Source organism: Python bivittatus, unplaced genomic scaffold (assembly GCF_059951505.1).
Source record: "Python bivittatus isolate LINGU-HERP-01145 unplaced genomic scaffold, Pbiv_v1 ctg000020_np1212, whole genome shotgun sequence".
Classification (NCBI taxonomy): Eukaryota; Metazoa; Chordata; class Lepidosauria; order Squamata; family Pythonidae; genus Python; species Python bivittatus.
The window spans coordinates 83,086,612-83,107,794 of record NW_028277030.1 but is presented as its reverse complement, the minus strand read 5'-3'; the positions used below and the strand labels follow the sequence as shown (position 1 = coordinate 83,107,794).

At 33.9% G+C, this 21,183-nt stretch overlaps 1 protein-coding gene across 7 annotated transcripts in view; it reads right to left on the bottom strand.

The window, feature by feature from the left end:
- QKI (QKI, KH domain containing RNA binding) overlaps positions 1–21,183 on the bottom strand; it is a 123,434-nt gene that overhangs the window by 45,453 nt on the left and 56,798 nt on the right. For all 7 annotated transcript variants that reach the window (XR_003084838.2, XM_007429405.3, XM_007429410.3 and 4 more), the window contains exon 4: positions 14,379–14,522. Coding sequence is in view for 6 of the 7 variants with exons in the window: in XM_007429405.3 (XP_007429467.1) it covers positions 14,379–14,522 (144 nt within the window). In the remaining variant the exon portion in view is untranslated. The remainder of the gene's footprint in view (positions 1–14,378; positions 14,523–21,183) is intronic.

Genomic DNA, 21,183 nt, shown 5'->3' with positions numbered 1-21,183 from the left:
AGGGTATGGTACAATTTGTAGAAAGGAAATTGAAAGAACACATGGGGCAGAGTCTCAAGTTCCTTCAGGTTACAGGAGAAGATTTACACTGTAAAAAGGATATTATTATATGTTCTCTTCAAAATCACAGAAAGACTTTAAACGGACTTAAGGAAAAACCTCTACAGTACATTGAGCAGGTAATATTTAATAGGTAACTCACTGATATAATTGTTTACATTCTAAACAATTATGTATTCATAATTGAGTATTATGTAATTTGCCCTGCTTAACAAAGAGAGCTGTGTCCAACATCCACTGCTGGATTAGGGCTCTAGCTTTTGATAACCAGTACCATATTGGCATAAATCATTCTAAATTATGGCTTTCTAGAAAGGATAAGTGATCAGGAGCAATCATGACAGCCAGGGAGTCACTGGGAAAGTGATGCTTGACCCAGAAATAGAACTGGCACGTGTGGATCCAAGATTTCAGGGAGATCATTCCAGTTTCTAAACAAAATTATGGGCTTGAAAGTCAGCAAGGTACCCAGAATAGCAGCCTTAGGAGTCTGGACTGGATAATGTCTTGGGACTTTATTAAATGTATATACCTGAGAGCCATATAATATTTGTCTTCACAAGTTTTTTAGGGCAGCAGGAATGATATTACCTCCTTTAGTATGAAAGCAGCCCAGTGTGGCCTTAGTGCTGTAATTGGCCTTGTCAGAAATACATTTTATTTGTTCATGCCAGGTTCTAGAGTGTTGGAATACTATACCAAGATATTTAAATGAAGTCTAGAGTCTATATAATCATTGTTTACCTAATTGCCATTGATGTTTATGGTGTCTGTTCAAGAAAATCATGATTTTGGTTTTAAAATAGTTTATTGTTTTTCTTCTCTACAGTAAGCCACTAGGGCTCGCAGGCTTCTAAGTCTCACCCAAGTTAGGGAGAGAATGGCTGCATCATCAATATACAAGTGGTCCTCACTTAAGAACCACTCATTCAGGGACCATTCGAACTTACAACAGCACTGAACTAGAGACTATTGCTCAAAGTTCTGGCCTTGCAGCATCCCATGGTCACATGATTGCAATCCAGATGATAGGTGACCAGCTCACAATTATGACGTCGCAGCGTACCGCAGTCACGTGATCACCATTTGTCCCCAGTAGTCAAAATTATTTTAGTGTAATATTTGATTTGGAAAAAACAAACACTTCATGAAGTTTTTATAATGTATTCAAAGGAATTCAAGGATGTTATATGTATATACTTTTTTTAATTGGCATATTTGCAAAAACTTAAGATAACAGAATGTATTGAAAAAAAGACACCGGAAATAATTTTATAATTTTATTTGTAATAGTTTTGTAATTTAGTTTGTCAAATATAAACTTAAACCCTAATTACATAATCATAAACTGTGTAGTTGATATACAAAGGTGTATATATATAATCCACTGCAGTATTTTAATGGAGTTTACCAAATGGGTGCTTGACTATGCAGCACACTAGAAATTTTGACACACAAATTCAAAAAGCCTTATATGGAATAAGGTGGTTATTCAGAAATGTATTTCAACAGTTTAAATTTCCTTAATGGTGGTCTTGGAGTGCCTCCAAATTCATTATGACGACTGCATAATCATTGCTGCTAAATGATATGTAGATTGAACAAATCAATTGCGAGAACCACTTCTATGAAATACTTTCATTAAAACAGCACTTATAAGCAAAGTTAACTTATCATAATTCAACATGTGACAGATTCTCCAGAAGCAAGACCTAGAAGCAAATTTTGTATTCATTCATTTTATTAGTCAGTTTTCTATTTTATCTTGGTTGAGATGAAAGCCTTCAAGTTCCATTCACAAAAATCTGCTGGAACTAGTATACTTAGAATCTTTATAGTAAACTTAGAAAACAGATGTGTGTTTATAGAGGATTATAGACTTGGAAGGGATCATGAGGATTATCTAGTCCAATCCTTAGCAACGTGCAGGAAAACATCTTTTATTAATTGAATACAACAAAAAATTAATATACTAGATTGCTAAGAAAGGAAACCCTGTGCAATATGCAGTAAAATCAATTAAATCATGTATGAAAAATGTACAATATCATTTTCTCCATAGAGGGAAACACATGAAAAATTACAGCTTAACTATGTCCTTATGCCAAGGATTAAAATAAAAAAATAAAATAAAGTTAATGGATTTTTGCGAGTACTTTCAGCTAACTCAGGTCTATGAAAGATATGTATTTCGTGTTACCTACAAATGAAACAAGAATTATAATTTAAACACTGGTTCTGTGTCAGGTTTAGCCCAAAGAACTCCAAGAGACAATACAAATCCAGTTCAACTGTGTTTATTAGCTATAACTTCTATACAGAAAATCTCCCCAGACTGAAACCTAGCTCCCAAACCAGCCAGCCACAACACCCTGAATTCCTCAGGGAGGTGCCAGCCTCATCCTCTTGATCTTCCCATGCTCCTCCGGTGAACTAAGAACATGCTTATCTCCCTGAGCCTGGCCTTCCTAATTCCATTCCATCACATCCTGATTTGCTCTGCACAGCCAATATTTTATTTTCTTTTTACATTGTTTTGTGTACATAGACTATTTCAGCCCCCCCCCCCTTGCATATAAATTAATACATGTATATTTCCATTCCTTGGAATAACTTGAACACATGAGTTACCTGAGTTATATTTCTGAAACTGCCAAACTTTTCTGATGTTGCACTATTAAAGAGGTTATATGAAACAATGACATCTTTGAAATGTAAAATTTCCCAGCCTACTTCACTGTGATGTAGCTGCATCAGCATGTTTCTATTATATGCTTTCTTACTTTATGTGCACATGTATATAAGTAATGAATATTCTTCTGATATTGTACAATACACCTGAGGAACATTATTACTTTTTAAGATAATGCTTGGGTACTTTCACAGAACTGTGAAAATACAGCTTGTTAACTGTGCAGGATTTATTATTTGAAGTTCAGTATTTTTCATAAAAGAAATAAAACTGAATTGGGCTTTACTTTTACAACTTAGCGATTCAAATCATACTTTATTTAAAGACTCACTGTGCATCCTTTGAATGCTATCTCAGACAGATATGTTCATATGTGCAATTGTAGTAAAGGTAAGATTAAAAGCAATGCTACTGCTAAAAGCATCTTCTGAGTAGTTTTATTCAACTGATGCTTCAGCAGGCAAAAGAGAGTGAATCACATTTTTCCTATTCCCCCCCCCCCAACTTCCCTTTGCATCCTCTGAAAAGCCATTCCGATGGTTGAGAAAGCTCCTGAAAAATAATCAGGAGAAGATAAAGAATCTACAGTAGCCTTTCTCCTCATTTGCACCAGAATTGCTCTGCTCCATTCAAAATTTTCCATGGGCATCCTTCTTTTCATATATATCAAAAGATATATATTAAAGGCCATATTTATGTGGTTAATATACCTCATTTGGCTTTATTTATTTATAATTTATTTATAATTTCAACTTTTATGACCACTGACTTGCACAAGACTCTTGACAGATGCAGTACTTTCATCAATCCCATGGAACTGGGCCAACAGCCATAAATAATAAAAGTTATATTCTAGCATCTGTAGATCCATGAGATTGCTGCAACAGGGCTTAGTCCTTCACAACTGCATTCATGCACCTCTATTTTCATTGTACTTTGGTCAGAAGTACTAATCTGCAGTTGAATAAATTCAGTATTTATTGTGTATGTAAATGTTTTCATCAAACATGTGAAAGGCAATTTGTCAAGAAATTTTGAAAATCTAATTTCCTTTAATTATATAAAACAGTTCTTTAGAGTGAAGTATTATACAATTTTTATGCTGAAATCAATGTTCCAGTTAGCAGGATGATCAGCTCTTCCCTCAATGCCTCAAAATCCACTTGAGAGAACTGGGAAAAGTCACAATGTACTAGGGTAAAGTAAGGCAATTCTAACCCTAATCCTGATGGTGCATTCTGATTTTTTAATGGTTATAACTGAGTTGGTTTCCTTCAAAACTATATTTATGATTGTTTACTTGGTTCTTATTTAACATATTATTTATTCTTTGTTATTTTAACCCTAATGTCAGTTGCCTAGAGTTATCTCAGTGATTGAGGTGGTATACAAATGAACAGAACAGAATAGAATAGCTACTTGGGCTTCAGGGAGAGGAAACCAAAGTCCTAGTCAGATGAGCAATTCTGATTTTGGCAAATATCCCACCTTAAGTAAGCTCTGTTCAGCCCACCCACATATAAATTTAGCAAAAAAAATTTTTTTTTATAAACAGGAACATTTTATTCTACTTTCCAGAATACAAATCCTCCAAGAAGGCATACAAGGTTTATTTGCATGCATATAAAAATTGAGGATGAAATGATTCATAGCATTAATGCTCCTGTAAATACCAGCACTGCAGGAGTGTTTCAAAAGAGCAAACCAGACCCTTGAAAGTCTTTCATTTCTACTTTAAAGTTATGCTATTTCACACAGGAAATTTGAAACCCTGGATGACTTCAGCTTGGGGAAAGAAAAGCTAAATTCTGAGCCCTAATATTTCTTCTTCTAGAAGAGAGATATTTTCTTAATAATGTTTTGCTGTCTTACTGGTTCCATTTACCTACTCCTGACCAATCCCCAATTCTATATCAAAGAATCATAAGTCTACCTTTATTTTTATTTACTTTACAAATTTAGATGCCATACACTCCCAAATGGCTTTAGACAGCTTATATCCTTCAAATAATTTTCAAAGTAACTTCAAAGCTATTTAAAATATAAATGAAACCTATTCAGAAGCTCACAAGATATTCAAGGTAACTATGCCAATTAGGAAATGTTTCTTCCTTTGGAAAGAGTATGTCATACTGAAAAAGTATGAATTCTATATACCTAACATCATTTGATTGCTTATAATGAATAGTTATATTAAAATCCACCTTTTAATGAAAAATGATACACAGCCACTAAAAATATACAAAAATTATGGAAACCAGTCTACCTTATCCTTAAACTAAAATGCCCTGCTTATTCTCCCTTCCTTTCCAAATCTTTAAGTATCAAACCAAGAAATATAAATGTAGATTATGCTGTCATATAGCTTAGATCATCACTCAAGCAGTTTGACTGTGATCTTTAACAATAATTCACAGGAAGTACATAATAATTTATGCAAACTGATCATATATCATTCAGAAATAGATATTTGTATGGATGCTTAACTTATTTACACGCATAACAAACAATTTCAATTTTGTTAATATGTGGCACATTCATCAACTGGAGACACATTAATTGAACAAACTCTTTAAATGGATTAAAATAATTTTCAACAGGTACTTCAATTTGTTTAAATTTATTGCTACTTAATGTTCAATTTTACAGTTCCTAGCAAAGATACAAAACAAAAAATAGTATCAAACATAATTACAGTATTTAAAGTTTTCTAATTTTTAAAAATCAGGTTTCTTGTGAATGCCTTTTAATTGTTGATACAATCTGGTAATATTGATATTTGTCACAGAATAAGGATTGTTAAGATTAAGGCAAATTTTTGAATTAAAGCTACCAAAACATATTTTAATTTCAGATGAAGGCCTTATATAACAAAAGCTTTACAAACTATTAGAAATAAGGTATGAGGACATCACAAATCTTCAAAATGCTAGTTTACCTACCCATCTTATTATGGTTGGGGAAGGACATAGAGCTATATCACAGTTCTGCATATAAGAATCTTAGTTTCAAGTCCACTCTTGAACTAGGACTACGGAAATTGAGTGACTTTTGGCCAGTCACTTTCTCTCAGTCCAACTTAAATTACAGGGTGTGGGGTGGGGAACTTCAGAAGGCAGTATTATAAACATAGTTCAGAAACGCGGGCTAAACATTAAACCAAGAAATAAATCACATTTTCCATGTCAAACTGTGACATTCTAGAAGTATTCTACAATTTGCAGAATTGTCCTGGACCCCCATATATTACTACAAGCAGTATTTCATTTATTTTGTGCCTTTTATTCATTATCAGTGTGTTCAAATTATTTTATTTTATAATATAGGGATTGTATACTTTTAAAGTAGATAACATATTTCATACAAATATACTGTTGTACCCAGAAACGACAAGGTTTCACTTCAGGAAATTCTGATATAACTCAGTGACCCCATACTCTCCTGTAAACCATCCTTGAAACATATTTCAATGCCAAATAAAACATTTTGAAGCTACTGAGGTCTGAAACTGTTCCAAAGGCCCATCTTTATGTCACAGATAAATTGAAAGAAGATTTAAAACAGAGAACACACATGCATCTTTTCATCTGTCTCGAATCTCACCATTCAGCTTCATTATATACCTTTTCCTTAAAAAACTGTAAGAAAATCTTTTCCTTATCCACTTTTTCTAGACAATTCATAAATATTTTTCCTTTACTCACTTACTGCTACATTAAAAAAAACCTCCAAATGTTGATATCATTCATTTTAACAGGATGGCTCATCTTCTTTGCTGCGCTCTTTAGCGCTTACTCCAATTTGGCATCCTTTCTTAAGTGCAATAACCAGAATCACACTCAGAATTCCAAGAATACTACACCAAAGATTTTCTAAGTGTATGATGATTTTTCCAATTTAACTTAATTCTTGTTTGATTATTCCCAACTTAGTTTTTATACCACCAATGCACTGTAAATGTTCTTATAAAGCAAACCACCTTAATCCCAAGGTTGCTTTTTTTTTTAACCAATTACTATTTCAGGCCCCATCAGAACTAGGGCTTAGTATCACCGCCCCCATGAACACCACTTTATACTTGTTCATACTGAAGCTTTGCCATTTTAATTTTCATTCTCTCAATAGAAATATCTTTTTGAAAGTATCCATTGTTCCTTTTTTTTTTTTTAACAACCCTAAATTATTTGGTGTCATCAAAGTCAACATAATCACTTGGTACTGAAGATATTAAAATACTTCATGTGACCATGTGGATATTCCTTCGCTGTGAGGGCTCTGTTGTTTTCTAGCATTTCTACATTTAAATTATCATTTTTTGTCAACTTGTAGTAGTTCACATATTTTTCCATAATACCTAGATACAGTTCTGAAATGACAACAGCCAATGTAGTATCATTATGCCACATCAACACATACAATGGCATTCATGTCTTGTGGACAATTCTTATTGGCAAAATTATCATTCTAGGGAACAAAAATCTGTATTTTATTGTGTATCATCTGAATTCATCTTAGAATAACACAATTTATATATAGAAGAATCAGAGATGTAGTTTGATAGCCTTTTTATCCACACTCTTTATCAGCAAATGTGTGACTACAGGATGCATACTGGGCTACTTTAAAATGCATATTTTACAGCATTTCTAAATACAAAATATTCAAAAGTAGAATTATGATTACAGACCTTGAACTTGGAACAAGAAAAAATCATATTGCTTATATTATAAACACCTGAATACAACAATGCCTAAAAATAATAAGTATCAGCATTAACACAATTTAAAGCCTGGCTTTCCTTAAAAGAAATTATTACTATCATTTAGGACTTTTTAAATCCTCAAATATAAACCTTTCAGGATTCCCTATATGTATCCTTTGCATGAATATTTTCTTTTATTATAGAAATGTCAATATCTACTCTAAAGTACCTCAAATCGCAATAAATAATTATGATTCAAATATATTAGTAAATATAGCTTCATGGGTCAATTTCAGTGAATTGCAACTGTATAAGTTACACAGTTCATAAAATAAAGCGAATGTTTACAACCAACCCTTTATAGTCTTATAAAAAGGTAATATACCTATAAAAGTTGTTTCTTATTTTTACAACTTTTTAAATCAGAAAAATCACAGCCCAACTTACTTTTTCGGGGAGGAACTTATCAACCTTTGGAAGACCTGGAACATGACACAAAAACTGGAGTTAGAAAGAAGAAGCTCCTTACCTGTTAGGAGAATTCTTCCTTAGTTACCCTGCCCAGGCAAACAACAGCTGGGAACACTGGAAATTTTAGTCACCAAATACACAGGAAGCTCCATTCAACAAATGAAGACAATGTATTTGGTTGCCTTGCTTGTTTATCTTTTACTCATTAACATTTCCCAAAGAGGGAAACACTGCAGAATATTGATTAGACAATGGCACTCCGGAAGAACTCCATTTACAGGAAAGCAACCTCCATTTCTCATGCAGATGGTCCTGTCCAGTCACAGGTTCAACAGGGCAGATGAAAAAACAATATCTGACCAGCTACAATTGTGTCATTACTAGAAATTAGATTAGATTAAGAATTTTAATTTTAAAAATAGAATTAAATGATGAATTTGGAAGAGAGGAGGCTGAGTAAAGCCATCAAATTTGTAAAGCACATAATGTTGTCAAGTATTTTGAAGGAAAACACAACTTTCTAAATATAATCCTCAAAGTGCAAATTTAACTCCCTGTATAATTATCATAGAAGCAGGTAATTTATTCCTTGAATGTTAACATTGTATGCCACTCCTCATACAAAGAATTTGTTGCAATATTTTATCCTCACAACAGCTCAGCAGTCTGAACAAGACCAATCAACAAACTTCATAAATGAGCAGAGCTCAAACTCAAACTCAAATCTTCCTTTCAAATCACACCCAAAGCTTTAACCCCAAAGTTGAGACACAAGTATCAGAATGTATGGATACAGGATTCTCTTTTGAGAAGAACAAGAAGACTGAAAATGCAGCAGCTATATTTCCAATGAAAACTATCACAAAGTAGAATCTACGTAGTAGATCTACAAACCTAACAGATGTTTTTAAAAATATTTGCACAACAAATGTATCCCCTTTTTTCAGAATAACAAGGAGAGCATAAAATCAAATTAATTTTTAAATAAAGTAGAAGAATAAAAATAGAGTAACATTTCACTTGTACTTTGAAATTCACATTTTGGGAGAACCTATTGGTGAAAAAGGAAACTATAATTCAATTCAAATGTGAAAGAATCATGTTTTCATTCTCTCATCAATAAAGCTATTTTAATTTCATCCATTTTTATAATTACTACAGTTGTATACATTTTTTAATCTAATCAATACAGAGTGGTTTATAATAAAACAAAAAAGAGACAGACAGACAGACAGATAGAATAATTGAACTTTCTACAGAAGTCAGGAGCAAACATGTAAAGGGATTCCAAAGGCCAGATCAGGCCTGTACAACTTGTACAGGGGAAAGGGTCACGCTGATAAGTTAAAAATCATTGCGGGCTCATAAAGGAATACCTGGCACACCTATCAGCTGATCAGCTCTTTAGCGGCTAGGAAAGTGGCAGCAGCGCTGGAGCTGGTGGTGCGGCTTAGAGGCGCTTAGCAGCGGGTCTTTCAGAGCAGCAGCGAACTTATTGACTTTTTTAAAAATGCCGGCAGGCCGCATGTGGCCTGTAGGCTATACGTTGTGCAGGCCTGAACTAAATAAAGAGGTGCATGTTAAATACTTAATGAAACTATAGAAAAAGCTTGATACTGACATGATCCTTAGTAACTTCCCAAACAGTTGTCACCCCTGGCAGTACCATTAGCAAGATCCACTCTGCAAATCTCAGTATGCTGGTCGGTAGATACTATGAGAGGTATTGTAACAAGTATTTAGGCCTAAGTATTTGGAATTTTATAAGTACCCTGAGGTAGACTGATATAAAGAGATATTCCCCCATGCACAGTCTTGAGAATTGATGTAATATGATTCCTACTATGCATGTAAGGCATGCTAAAATTCCTACATAAGGCTGCCTTAATGTAGAGTGTGCACAGTAATCTAGAGTAATCTGAGGCATTATGGCATGGTCATTGTGGCCAGGCTATCCTGATCTAAGAAAGACCATAGCAGGCAAATGGCCAGAAGTGAGGAAAGCCAATCTTAGTTGCTACGGCTACCTGGGCTCCAGAAATAAAACTACACCAAGGAGTACCAACCAACCACAATCCTGTTCCTTGAAGTGCAGCCTCATCCAGAACACACAATTCTACCAATCCCAAATCTGGAAACCACTCACTGTACCATTTCATTTTATGAAATTTCAATCTCTGTTTACTAATCCTCATTTAGCCTTCTGATCCCTCTACCACTTTACCTACTTCAGATGGAAAACCATCTTGGATGATCTTTCCAGGCAGTTTCATGTAGTTGTTAAAAAGGACAGAAGACAGAATCCTGCTGCATCATATAGCTTAACTGCAATGGGGCTGAGCAGTCCTGATGAAAGATATTTCCAACTCCCATTCACCAGAGTTACTCTACACTGATGCCAGGGTTGATTGTATCTAAAGCTGCAGAGGGATCCAGGAGAATTAACAAGATTGCACTTCCCTAGTTACAGGTTATCTACCAGAGCAACAAGGTAGATATATACTATTCTATAATTTTGTATGCAAACATATCCAAGCATCGTTAAAGTCAGTCATCTACTGCACAACTTTGTTCAAATATAGGATACCGGGTACAGTGTGCTAGCAATCCAGTCCAGGGAAGGCATCCACAGTAATACTCCATGGTGCAAAGATGTATTCATTATCCTCCAACTAGCTTTAACTATGAGGACCAAAAGCCCACTTCATAGGTGGAGTAAATATCTTATGCACAATAAACGGAATTAATCTCATAAAATTAAGGAGTTCCCTCAGAGAGAAAGTCACTCAGGAGGAAGAAATTATGTTAAAAAGGTAGGGAAATCCTACTATTAAGTCAGGTCTGAATTTTCTTGGTGGCCAAAAGTATGATCAACTAGAGATGAAACATAATCCATAAAGTTAACTTGCACAACAAATAATGAACTCCTAGACTTTAAAATATGCCAGGGACTGATGCTAAGGAACCACTAACAATTTACAGAAGTAGTTTCCAAAATTTCGAAATTTGATCATTACACAGAATTATTTTTGATTGCAATTAATTGTTGGTTGGTACAGCTACCCAAGGTTACATGGATGTTTGTTCAATTCTGCTTATTTTAAATTTTTTATGGAGGCATTCTCAGATGTGGAGTATCAGGAAAAGTACATAATCTATAACTGAAACCTTTAGCAGGGGTTTGCATCACAATAAAACTTTCTGTTCTTCCTGAATTCCCTATCCAACACAAAAAGCAGAGTTGAAGAGAATTACTACATCTTTACAGGAGTTCCCTGGGAGAAAATAAGTGGAACAATCCCTTAAAAATGCACAAACTACTTTTCATTTCAACACAGCATAAGAAATTAGTTGTTTGAGTTTCCAAACAATATTTAATGATACTATGATAGACACTGTACTTATCATTCCCTCTAATTGCGAACTCAAATGATTGGTGACATCAAGTCTGGAATTAAAACAAAACCACTAAGCAGAACAAGCATACTTAGGCAAACATGAAGCAAGCAGAATCATAAAGAGCTGGAGGATACCATTCCATCCCAAAGCAGTTAAACAGACTGAATATATTTAACAGTTTCCAGAACCACACAATGTTCAATATTACTTGAAAAAAAGAAGAAAGTAAAAGTCAACTGAGGGATGAAGAATGGAAATTAACTGTTTATATGATTTACAATGGGCTGGTTGGCTGGCAAGAACACTGAACAGAATTCTACTGCTGTATGTAAGGATACATTCAACATTTTGTTGTAGGTTTCATTTGTTACATACATGGCTCCTTGGCACTGAAATGAGACACAGGTAGTCCCCAGGTTAAGAATGCCTGGGTTACAGATGACCCATAATTAAGAACGGAGCCTACTGTAGCAAAATTCGAGTTAAATAAACAATAGTTCAAGTTCATTACACAATACTACTTATCCAGTATTATACAATAATACTGTTCCAGCTTACATACAAATTCAACTTAAGGACAGACCTCAGGAACGGAACCCGTTCTTAAACTGGGGATTACCTGTACAACCGTTCACTTTTTTCATTTTACTGTAATCATTGCTTGGGTTCAAATACCATGCTAAGCCATACTTTCCTTCTGGCTTAGTGCAATTTATGAATCTACCCAATGTGGCTGGCAAACAGTGGTCTATAACTTAGTGTTATGGGCTAACCTAGACATTATATCTTGTACAAAAAGCCAATACATGTATTACAGACATTGATATCAATTTCTCCTATGTCAACTTAGGATAACACTTCCTGAATCAAACCAAAAAGCTTATACTTCAACATTTACAAAGAAATTTTGCTAGTACCAACATAAACTCAAATCTGAGTGAAAAATAGATTTCTAAATTTAACCTGATGGTTGCAGTTTCAGAATTGTAGACCTTAATGAGTCACTTAATCTCCTAACACGATAGTCATTTCCTTTATGATCTTCTATGTAGTCACCAACATTTAGTTACAGAGGCACTCAAACACCCTGTTTTCTTGTAAAAATGCAAACATTCCCTCCCTCCAAGTACAAATTGCAAAGCGAATGCACTGCAAAATGGACATACAGCGTAATTTGGATATATATTAAAATATTAACAATGATAAAAGGATACAGAGTGCAAAACTCAAATTGGATCAGTAATAAACAATGAACTATATTAAAAATCTTGACATCTGAGGAAATCTAATAGCTTGTTATCTACAATAAGAACTCAAAAATACTTTCTTTTTGCACACTCCATCTTTATATCCTGATCCAAACCAACTGAGTAAAATCAACTCTGATAACACATATTGATTAAAATAAAAATTTAACACAGCTAATTGTTCACAGTGTCTAGGTTTGAACAAAACATCAGTACAATTAAAATCTAAACTTAATATACATACAGCTGAGATCAGTTCAATTAGAAATGACTATGTGTACAATGTCAAAACAAATATTTTCCATTTAAGACTAGAGATGGAACTGAATTAGTTTACTGCTGAAGAATTAATTATCTACATGAACCAAATTTAAATTTTAATTCAAATTTAATTAAATGTAGGGTTTTTTTTAAGGTTTCTGTATTATGGAACAAATTATTCTATACTTTATTTCCCTGATAATGGGGATTTCTTTTATTTTTTATTTGATTTTTATCCTGCCTTTATTTTTGGGCAACATAAGGTGGTGTACATACATAATGCTCCTCCTATTTTCTCCACAACAACCACTCTATGAGGTGGAGGGACAGAGAGAGTGTGACTATCTTAGTCACCCAGTTGGTTTTCATGACTAAGGAAGGACTGGAACTCAGTCTCCTGGTTTCTAGTCCAATACCTTAGCCACTAAATCAAACTGGCTCTCAATTTTTATTAAAATTGTATCTTTACATGCAGTTTTAATTGTCCTCAGTGGCTGAAATGTATAGCTATTATCAAGCAAAATTGCTCAGAATTGATTTTAAATAGAGTTGCATCATACTACTAGCATTCATCAAAATTTAAATCAGTGGTAGAAGAGAGTATTTATGTCTTCCTGATCATTTTATTATAGTCAACATAGAACTATTATAGCCCAACTTAATAATTTTAGAAAAGCTTCCTGATGTTAATTCAGTATGAAAAACATATTCCAACTTTATATGCATCCCCAATAATTTAAGGGACTTTTCCATCTATATTAAACAAACAGCAGGTTTTTTATATGACACTAATATCCTCATCTCCAAAATGGTTTCTTTAGAGAACTTAAATGATCTAAGAAACTATACTCTATGGTAAATAAACTACAGCCAACATACTGATTTCTTTGATACATTTCTCTGACAGATATCTATGTTCAGCAGAGCAATATTATAAAGAGAAAAAAATTGTCTCATTAAGTTATGAAATCAAATCTTCTCAAAAGTATGACTACAATCAATAGTAGAACCTAGTGAAATTTACTGCACTCTCTTTCTTCCCACCCAGATAGACTCCAGAGTTACTTCAGATGTGTACAAGGGTCATAACATGCCTAACAAATTGTTTTCTTTTAAGAGTCCTCCTTATTATAAACTGTTTCTGAAAATTCCACGATGACTCTCATAACTTTTAAAAGTAGCTTATTACAGAGCTGGGATGCTTTGCTTAAGTGAACAGCCTCATGCTATTCTCCAGACAATAATAAAAATTACCTGAAATATTCCTATTTCTCCTATATAATCTATTTGTATGTCCTCTAAGCATGCACTAGTTATATATTATTCTTTTCAAACAGGAGAAAGTTGCTTTTCAAAAAGCAATTGATATCTTACATTTAGTCTTATTTCTACATTACAGTGCATCATATACTAACAATATTTTAGATGGAAAAATATTTTACTTGGACATATTTCCTTTAACGGCATACTATCTAATACACATGGAAGACAGTATGACCCTTAAAGAACACATATCAAACATCAATATTTCAATAATACTACTTACTGCAGGTACCAGTAATTTTTTTACTTCCTCCACAGCCCTCTTCAGTTTAATTTCTGCTCTATTTTGAGCATCTTCCACAGTGATTAATACATGCAAGTCTTCATTCAGATGTTCCCAATTGGGCTTGCCTCTGTTTTGTTCTTCCTAAAAAATGAAATATCACATTTAATTGGTTAGCCTCAATTGCAACAGGTCAAATTACTGGACAATATTAGAAATGTATGTATGTATGTATGTATGTATGTATGTATGTATGTATGTATGTATCTGCTTGTTATGCTTCGTTATGCACTTTACATTTCTGAAAACCGTAACAATCATCAAATGGCCCAAAACTACTTTCTGTGGCTAAACTGGGAAAATTCAATACAAAAACTCTCTAGAAATGTAACTGAGTAAGATAACTGAATAATTTGAGAGCCAAGGATTTTCTCACTTTCCACTGCTATCTTGACATAATACAATTGAAAATAAGATGCTGAGACACATGCTCAGACTTCTTTTGGGGGGGAGGGAACAAGTGACAGCCCCCTTAGGCCTCTATTAGTGTAATCTCAGCATCTTCCAGACTTGCCAATATATCCTTCACATTTTAATAACCCATTCTCGCTATACAGTCAAAATTACTCAACAACCGAGTTCATTATTAGTATACATGAAGCTAGCTTTTTCCCATTAATAGACTCCTATGTAGTAGTATGTCACTTTCTCAAACACACACACACATACATATAAAAAAAATGAGTCTGCCTTATATGACTACTGTACAGATTATCTAATTCATTTTAAGGCAATTGTTATTAAGTAGAACTAGAACCTAATAATGCCAGGAATTATATCAAATTCTAACTTCTAAGTTTTCCTGCAAGTTTTTATACATCTCTAAAGGATATCTGAAATAATGCCCCTCTTGGTTTCTTTGGCTTCTTCTCTGCACCAGTTCAGATCAAATTATTCATGTAATGCCAAAGATGCAATGGTAGTAAAGTGAAACCTTAAGTCAATTGCATAATTACTGAGCTGTTCTTCAGTTATCTTAGCAGATTTCCTATATATAAGTAAGCTGATCTTTTTACTACTTTCCCACACATTTAAGGCAAAATACCAGAAACACAAACACAATTGCTTAATCTACTGCAGTCACACAAATCAAATATGTATCTAAGCACACTCAAATTTATATTAGTTTTCTTCACCAACAGAAAGTAGGGGGTAAAATTTGAACAGAATACTCCCAAAGAGTAGGAAGGAAAGTATGGAACCATTGGTCTCTATATCAAGCAAGGCAGGTAATTAATTGCTATTCTGACATAGTCCTTTATCACCAAAATACACAGCACTCCGAAGTTTTTCTCAATGTCACGTGGTGTGCTACATCAAAGTAAAGCTGATGTTTCAGGATCACATTCATTCATTTAATACAGAAACATAAATATGTTTCTCAGACACTATTATTAAACATAAGGAAAAAAATCTAATTCTAATATATAGACAGGCCTACATGCAAATATGATATTTTTCCCATAAAATATTGCCTTTCATTTTCTAGTTCCAAGTAGCTATAGTTCACTTAGTTTTGAATGCACAGTAATTAGGCATGCAAATAATCTAGAAGCACTTTAAAATTTTAGACTGTGTGTAATCAATCCTATTCTTTTTCTTCTGCACACAAAAACCTCTCATTAGAAGACAACTGTCTCCCATAAATCTGCCAGATATATTGTTTTTAAGTGTCATACTATTAAGAAAATACACAATATTTATAAGACATTATGAACTGTATCCAAATTTAGGTGTATACAAGAACACCACCACTGAACACCAAGTCCTTGAGATGGCACATGTGAAATTAATTTAGAGTAAAGAAACACAGTTCATAGAGATGGATATTTGGAAGAGAATGTGGATAACTGGTATTAATTCAGTGTGTCATAATTTAAGAGAAAATTTCTATAAAATGATGTACCATTGGTATATGACACCAGGGAAATTACCAAAAATGTATAAAGGTGTTTCAACCCAGTGCTGGAAACGTGAAAAGCATGAGGAGATATTTTATCATGCATGGTGGACTTGTAAGAAAGCTAAGAAATTCTGGATACAAATTCATATAATGATGCAAAAGATTTTAAGGATTAATATTGCTAAGAAAAAAGAACTTTTTGGGACTTATGATAAATTGATATTGTATATGGTAACTGCAGTAAGGTTATTACATGCACAATGATGGAAGAATAATGAAATTCCCACAGTGGAGGGATGGATTGTGAAAATGTCAGTATTTGCAGAAATGGTGAAACTGACCTATTTGGTCAGAGAACAACAAAAACTTTTTTTGAAAGACTGGAAGCCTTATATGAACTTTTTGTTGAAAGAAGAAAAAATGAATTGATGATTTTTGGATTTAAAGACTAAGAAAGTTGAGGACAATGAAGGGGTGAAGGGGCTTATAAAATACTTAAGAGGAAGGAGGGACAATAAGAATGTAATTATCTGTTGAAAAGAAGGTCAGAAGTCATCTCTATGTTTATTAACTTTGGTTTTCTTTTTCTTTTCTGTCTTTCCTTTTTTTGGTTTATTATTATATGAAAATTTTCAATAAATATAATTTTAAAAATAGAAGAAACATGGTTAACATAGTATATACATCTGTAAATCAAGAAAACTAGTAATTACTGATATAATTATTTAGAAAGTGAACTGATACCTATTTTTAAAATTCTGTAATTAAATTACTATTAAATACAATTTTATTCATATGTACTCAAAAGCAAATCCAACTGCATGCTAATTCTATGTAATTAATCCTGATTCAACCCCAAGTTGTAAAACTTTACAAAAGAAAAAAGCTGTTTAATTAGTATGTCAACCACATATCACACATTTTTACTGGGTGAAACATGTATGTACTCCAACATTCTGATCCCACAGTAACTAATATGTTTATGGAAGCCCAAAATGAATATAAAAGCAATAGCCTTCTCCATCTTTTTTTCCAGACAATGAATATGTTGGAGGCTAGGAAAATGGACAGGAATATACATAGGTGGTCTTATATTCCATGAAGATGACCAATTCTTTTAATTAATTCTCATGGGGGAGGGCATTATTTTATCTATTGTGAACCTTCCGCATATACTTGTATTGAAAAACTGAAGATAATATAATGAGAGAGTGAGAAAAAGTATGTGCGTGCATCCCTGTCATGTCCTTTTTCTTTCAAGGATAAAAGTAATTTTTCTTTCTTTTTTTTTTTTTTTTGGTTTTACCAAACTTGGCATTTATTCCCCTTTAATTTCACACTACTTACATATGAGTTAAAAACCATCTATAAAAGTTTTAATAATTTATGCTCAGATGTCAACTAATAAAAATTGGTACAGGTAGTCTTCATTTAGTGACTGCTTTGGACAGTGACTCTTTACAATTATGATGGTGATGAAAAAGTAACTTTGTGACCAATCCTCACATTTATGACTTTGCAGGTCTGTAAAGCAAAACGAAGCTGAAGTAAGATCATAAGCATAGTTGCAGTTTCACTTAGCAACTGCTTTGCTTAACAGCCAAGTTGCCAGTCCCAATTGTGGTCACTAAACAAGGACTATTTATATCAGAATGGTTTCTAGTTTACTTATTGGATTGATAAGCCCTCCATTTGAAAAGGGAATGCAACTTACATAGCAGAAATATAATACAAAAGAAAATTTATCAAAAAATTGAACATTATTAAAAACACATACAATAATGAAATTATTAGTAAAACCATTCAAAGGATAAATATAAGAGATGCATCTTCATGCCATTTTTAAAAGCAAAGGGAAGCCATTTTTCTATGTACATGCAACATTTGTGTACTAATTAATTTCCATTCACTGAAAGGATTAGATGCATTAAATCTGTTTAAATAAATGAAACCACAGTAAAAGTTATTTCAAATTCTTTAAATTGAATACAATCTAATCAAGACTTAAGACATTCTTTAACACCTTCTGGTAATAAAAATGGGCTGTGTTTTCAAAAAGAACCTCACAACTGACTTTATTAGCTATAATTAAATCATAGGTCTATAGTAATAGCTCAAAGTCAAGAAGTTACATTATTTATTATTCTAGTGGTGAATGCTGAACGATGAAACTTGCCTCTCAAAATATAGCTTAAACTAATTGGAAAACCAGGCATCATTTAGCTGCAGGATAATGAGTAAAGAATAACTACTAAAGTTTCTACAGATTGAGTAAATGGCAGAAACAAAGAAAGAGCAAGAGAAAAAGCAGTTTAATTTTCATGTTTAAGTCTCTATAGCATCTCTTTCTATACAATTAAATAACAGGACCACGTTTCCAGAGATAGCAATCAAATTTCCATATATTCATTCACTCAGTGAACCTTAAAATTCCAGGCTATAATGAAACAGACATGCTTTAACTTAACTCAAGGCCTTAAGACATTAAGTAAAACAACACATAGAGGAGCTACCACTCCTATGATATCACTGTTCTAGCCCACTATCAGATATACAAAGAAAAAGAATGTAACTGTATCATGATGCTGATCAGAAAATAAGTCAACTCCTAATGACTTCACCAACATGTAATGGCAGCACTACACAAGTGGATTGCTAGTGCCATTTTCCAGGATGTCTTCCCACTTCCCAGCCTTGATATTCCCTAGTAGTCTCCCATCCAAACAAACAGAAGTTCTGTATGTTAGATGGGCAGCCATATAATTTTTCTAAATGAATGAATGTTTCCAAGCCCGGATATGGTTAGCTGGGTGCTATCACCTCATAAAAGTATGTCCTTAGGGTACTGGAGTGGTGGTGGTAGTGGCAGAGAGAATATAAAGTTTATAGGAAAAAGATAACTGGAGGAGGAGGAGGAGGAGGAGGAGGAGGAGGAGGACGACGACGTGAGCTCACATTTAGAGCTAGATATAATCATTCCTCAATTTAATATTAAACACACACACACACACACACACACACATACAGAGGCAGATTTCTGACTTGTAAATTTTGTTTTTTGCTTCAAACACCTAGAGAGAAAAACTGAGATTTAGAACTCACAGATCAGAGCTAGTTGCAAACTAATACTTTTGAAAAGTCTGCAACAAAATAGTCTTCATCCAATGGAAAATAGATGGCGTGTTTTATGACAAATGATACACAGTAGTAAACTGTCAATGTTTGTACAAATTTACAATTATGATACCTTTAGAATACTGTAGCAGGAAACTTTATAGTAATAGTAATAAAATAGAATTCATTGCAATTTATAATTCCATAATTTTGCGGCATGATCTATACTGTATTACTTGTTATTCTTGATATTTGTGTTTTATTATTTTGTATTCTGCATAGAGTTTAGTGATTTTTCAAATTAAAGATATAAAGATATTAAAGATATCTTTAAATATCTATGAATATAGTAACACCATCAACTTCATCATACTTGTAAACTCCTTATTTACCTGATTCTATTTTTACATTGTTTTCTGTTTGTTCTTCCCTGTTAGCATATACAGAGATATGTTTTTTTAATGTTTAATTAAAAATAATACTTTTTTTAAAAAAAGAGTATACAAGCGTGCAAGAAGACACAGGTGAGGGATATAGGTGGAGGATTTTTATGTATGAAATGTGCAGTACCGAAAGCAAATATAGAGCAGTTAGAGAAGCTTTGTGTCTCCTGAGGAAGTAGCTAGACCCAGCTTCTCACAATGTATTTATTTATTTATTTGTCAAATTTATATGGCTGCCCATCTCACATGAAGCGACTCTCACATGAAGTGAATGAGTGGATGAACTATTTTTAAAGTACAGTGGAACCTCGGGTTACGAATTTAATTCGTTCCATAACTCTGGTCGCACCCCGAATTGGTCGCAACCCGAAGCAAATTTCCCCATAAGGTTCAATGTAATTACCGTTAATCCGTTCTGGCGTGGAGGACAGGGAGGCAGCTATTGCTTGGAGGGAGAGTCCCCCTCCCTACGACCACGTGTCAGGGGCAGAAAATGGCCGCGGACCACGTGTCAGGGGCGGAAAAATGGCCGCGGACCACGTGTCAGGGGCGGAAAAATGGCCGCGGACCACGTGTCGGGCGCGGAAAAATGGCCGCGGACCACGTGTCAGGGGCGGAAAAATGGCCGCGGACCATGTGTCAGGGGCAGAAATTGGCCGCAGACCACGTGTCAGGGGTGGAAAAATGGCCACGGACTGTGTCACGGGAGGGAAAATGGCCGCGTATCCTGTTCATACCCTGAGGCAGAGTTCGCAAACCAAGGTAAATTTTTGCGGCCGGAGCTGGTCGGAACCTGAAAAGTTCGTTAACAGAGGCATTCGTAACCTGAGGTACCACTGTACTATATTTCTGAATATCAGCTGCTGGGGAGGGCTGTGGCAGTAAATAAATTAGATTATTTTAAACCAAAGCTGGACAAATCATAGTCTGCATGCAAGCAACCACTCTAAAATGCATGTTCTGTCTTTCAGAATAGTCTTACCATAGAAAAGTTACGATTTACAATATTGTACAAAGAATTTTAGTTTTTCAATTTACAATTTCAATATTCCAGCTCACAATAAACCTATTATATTCTTTACATTTGAATCATACTAATTAAATAACTTTTGGTGCAATTCAGAACAAAAGCAACATTTAATATTTATACCTACAAAAAGATTAACCTGCGAAAATGGTATCAGATTCTACAGCTCTGTCATTATTAAAGAAAAAGTAATCTAAACAAGAATGTCTTTACCAACCTATTACTGGTTAAAATGCTATTCTTCATGTGTTCCTCACT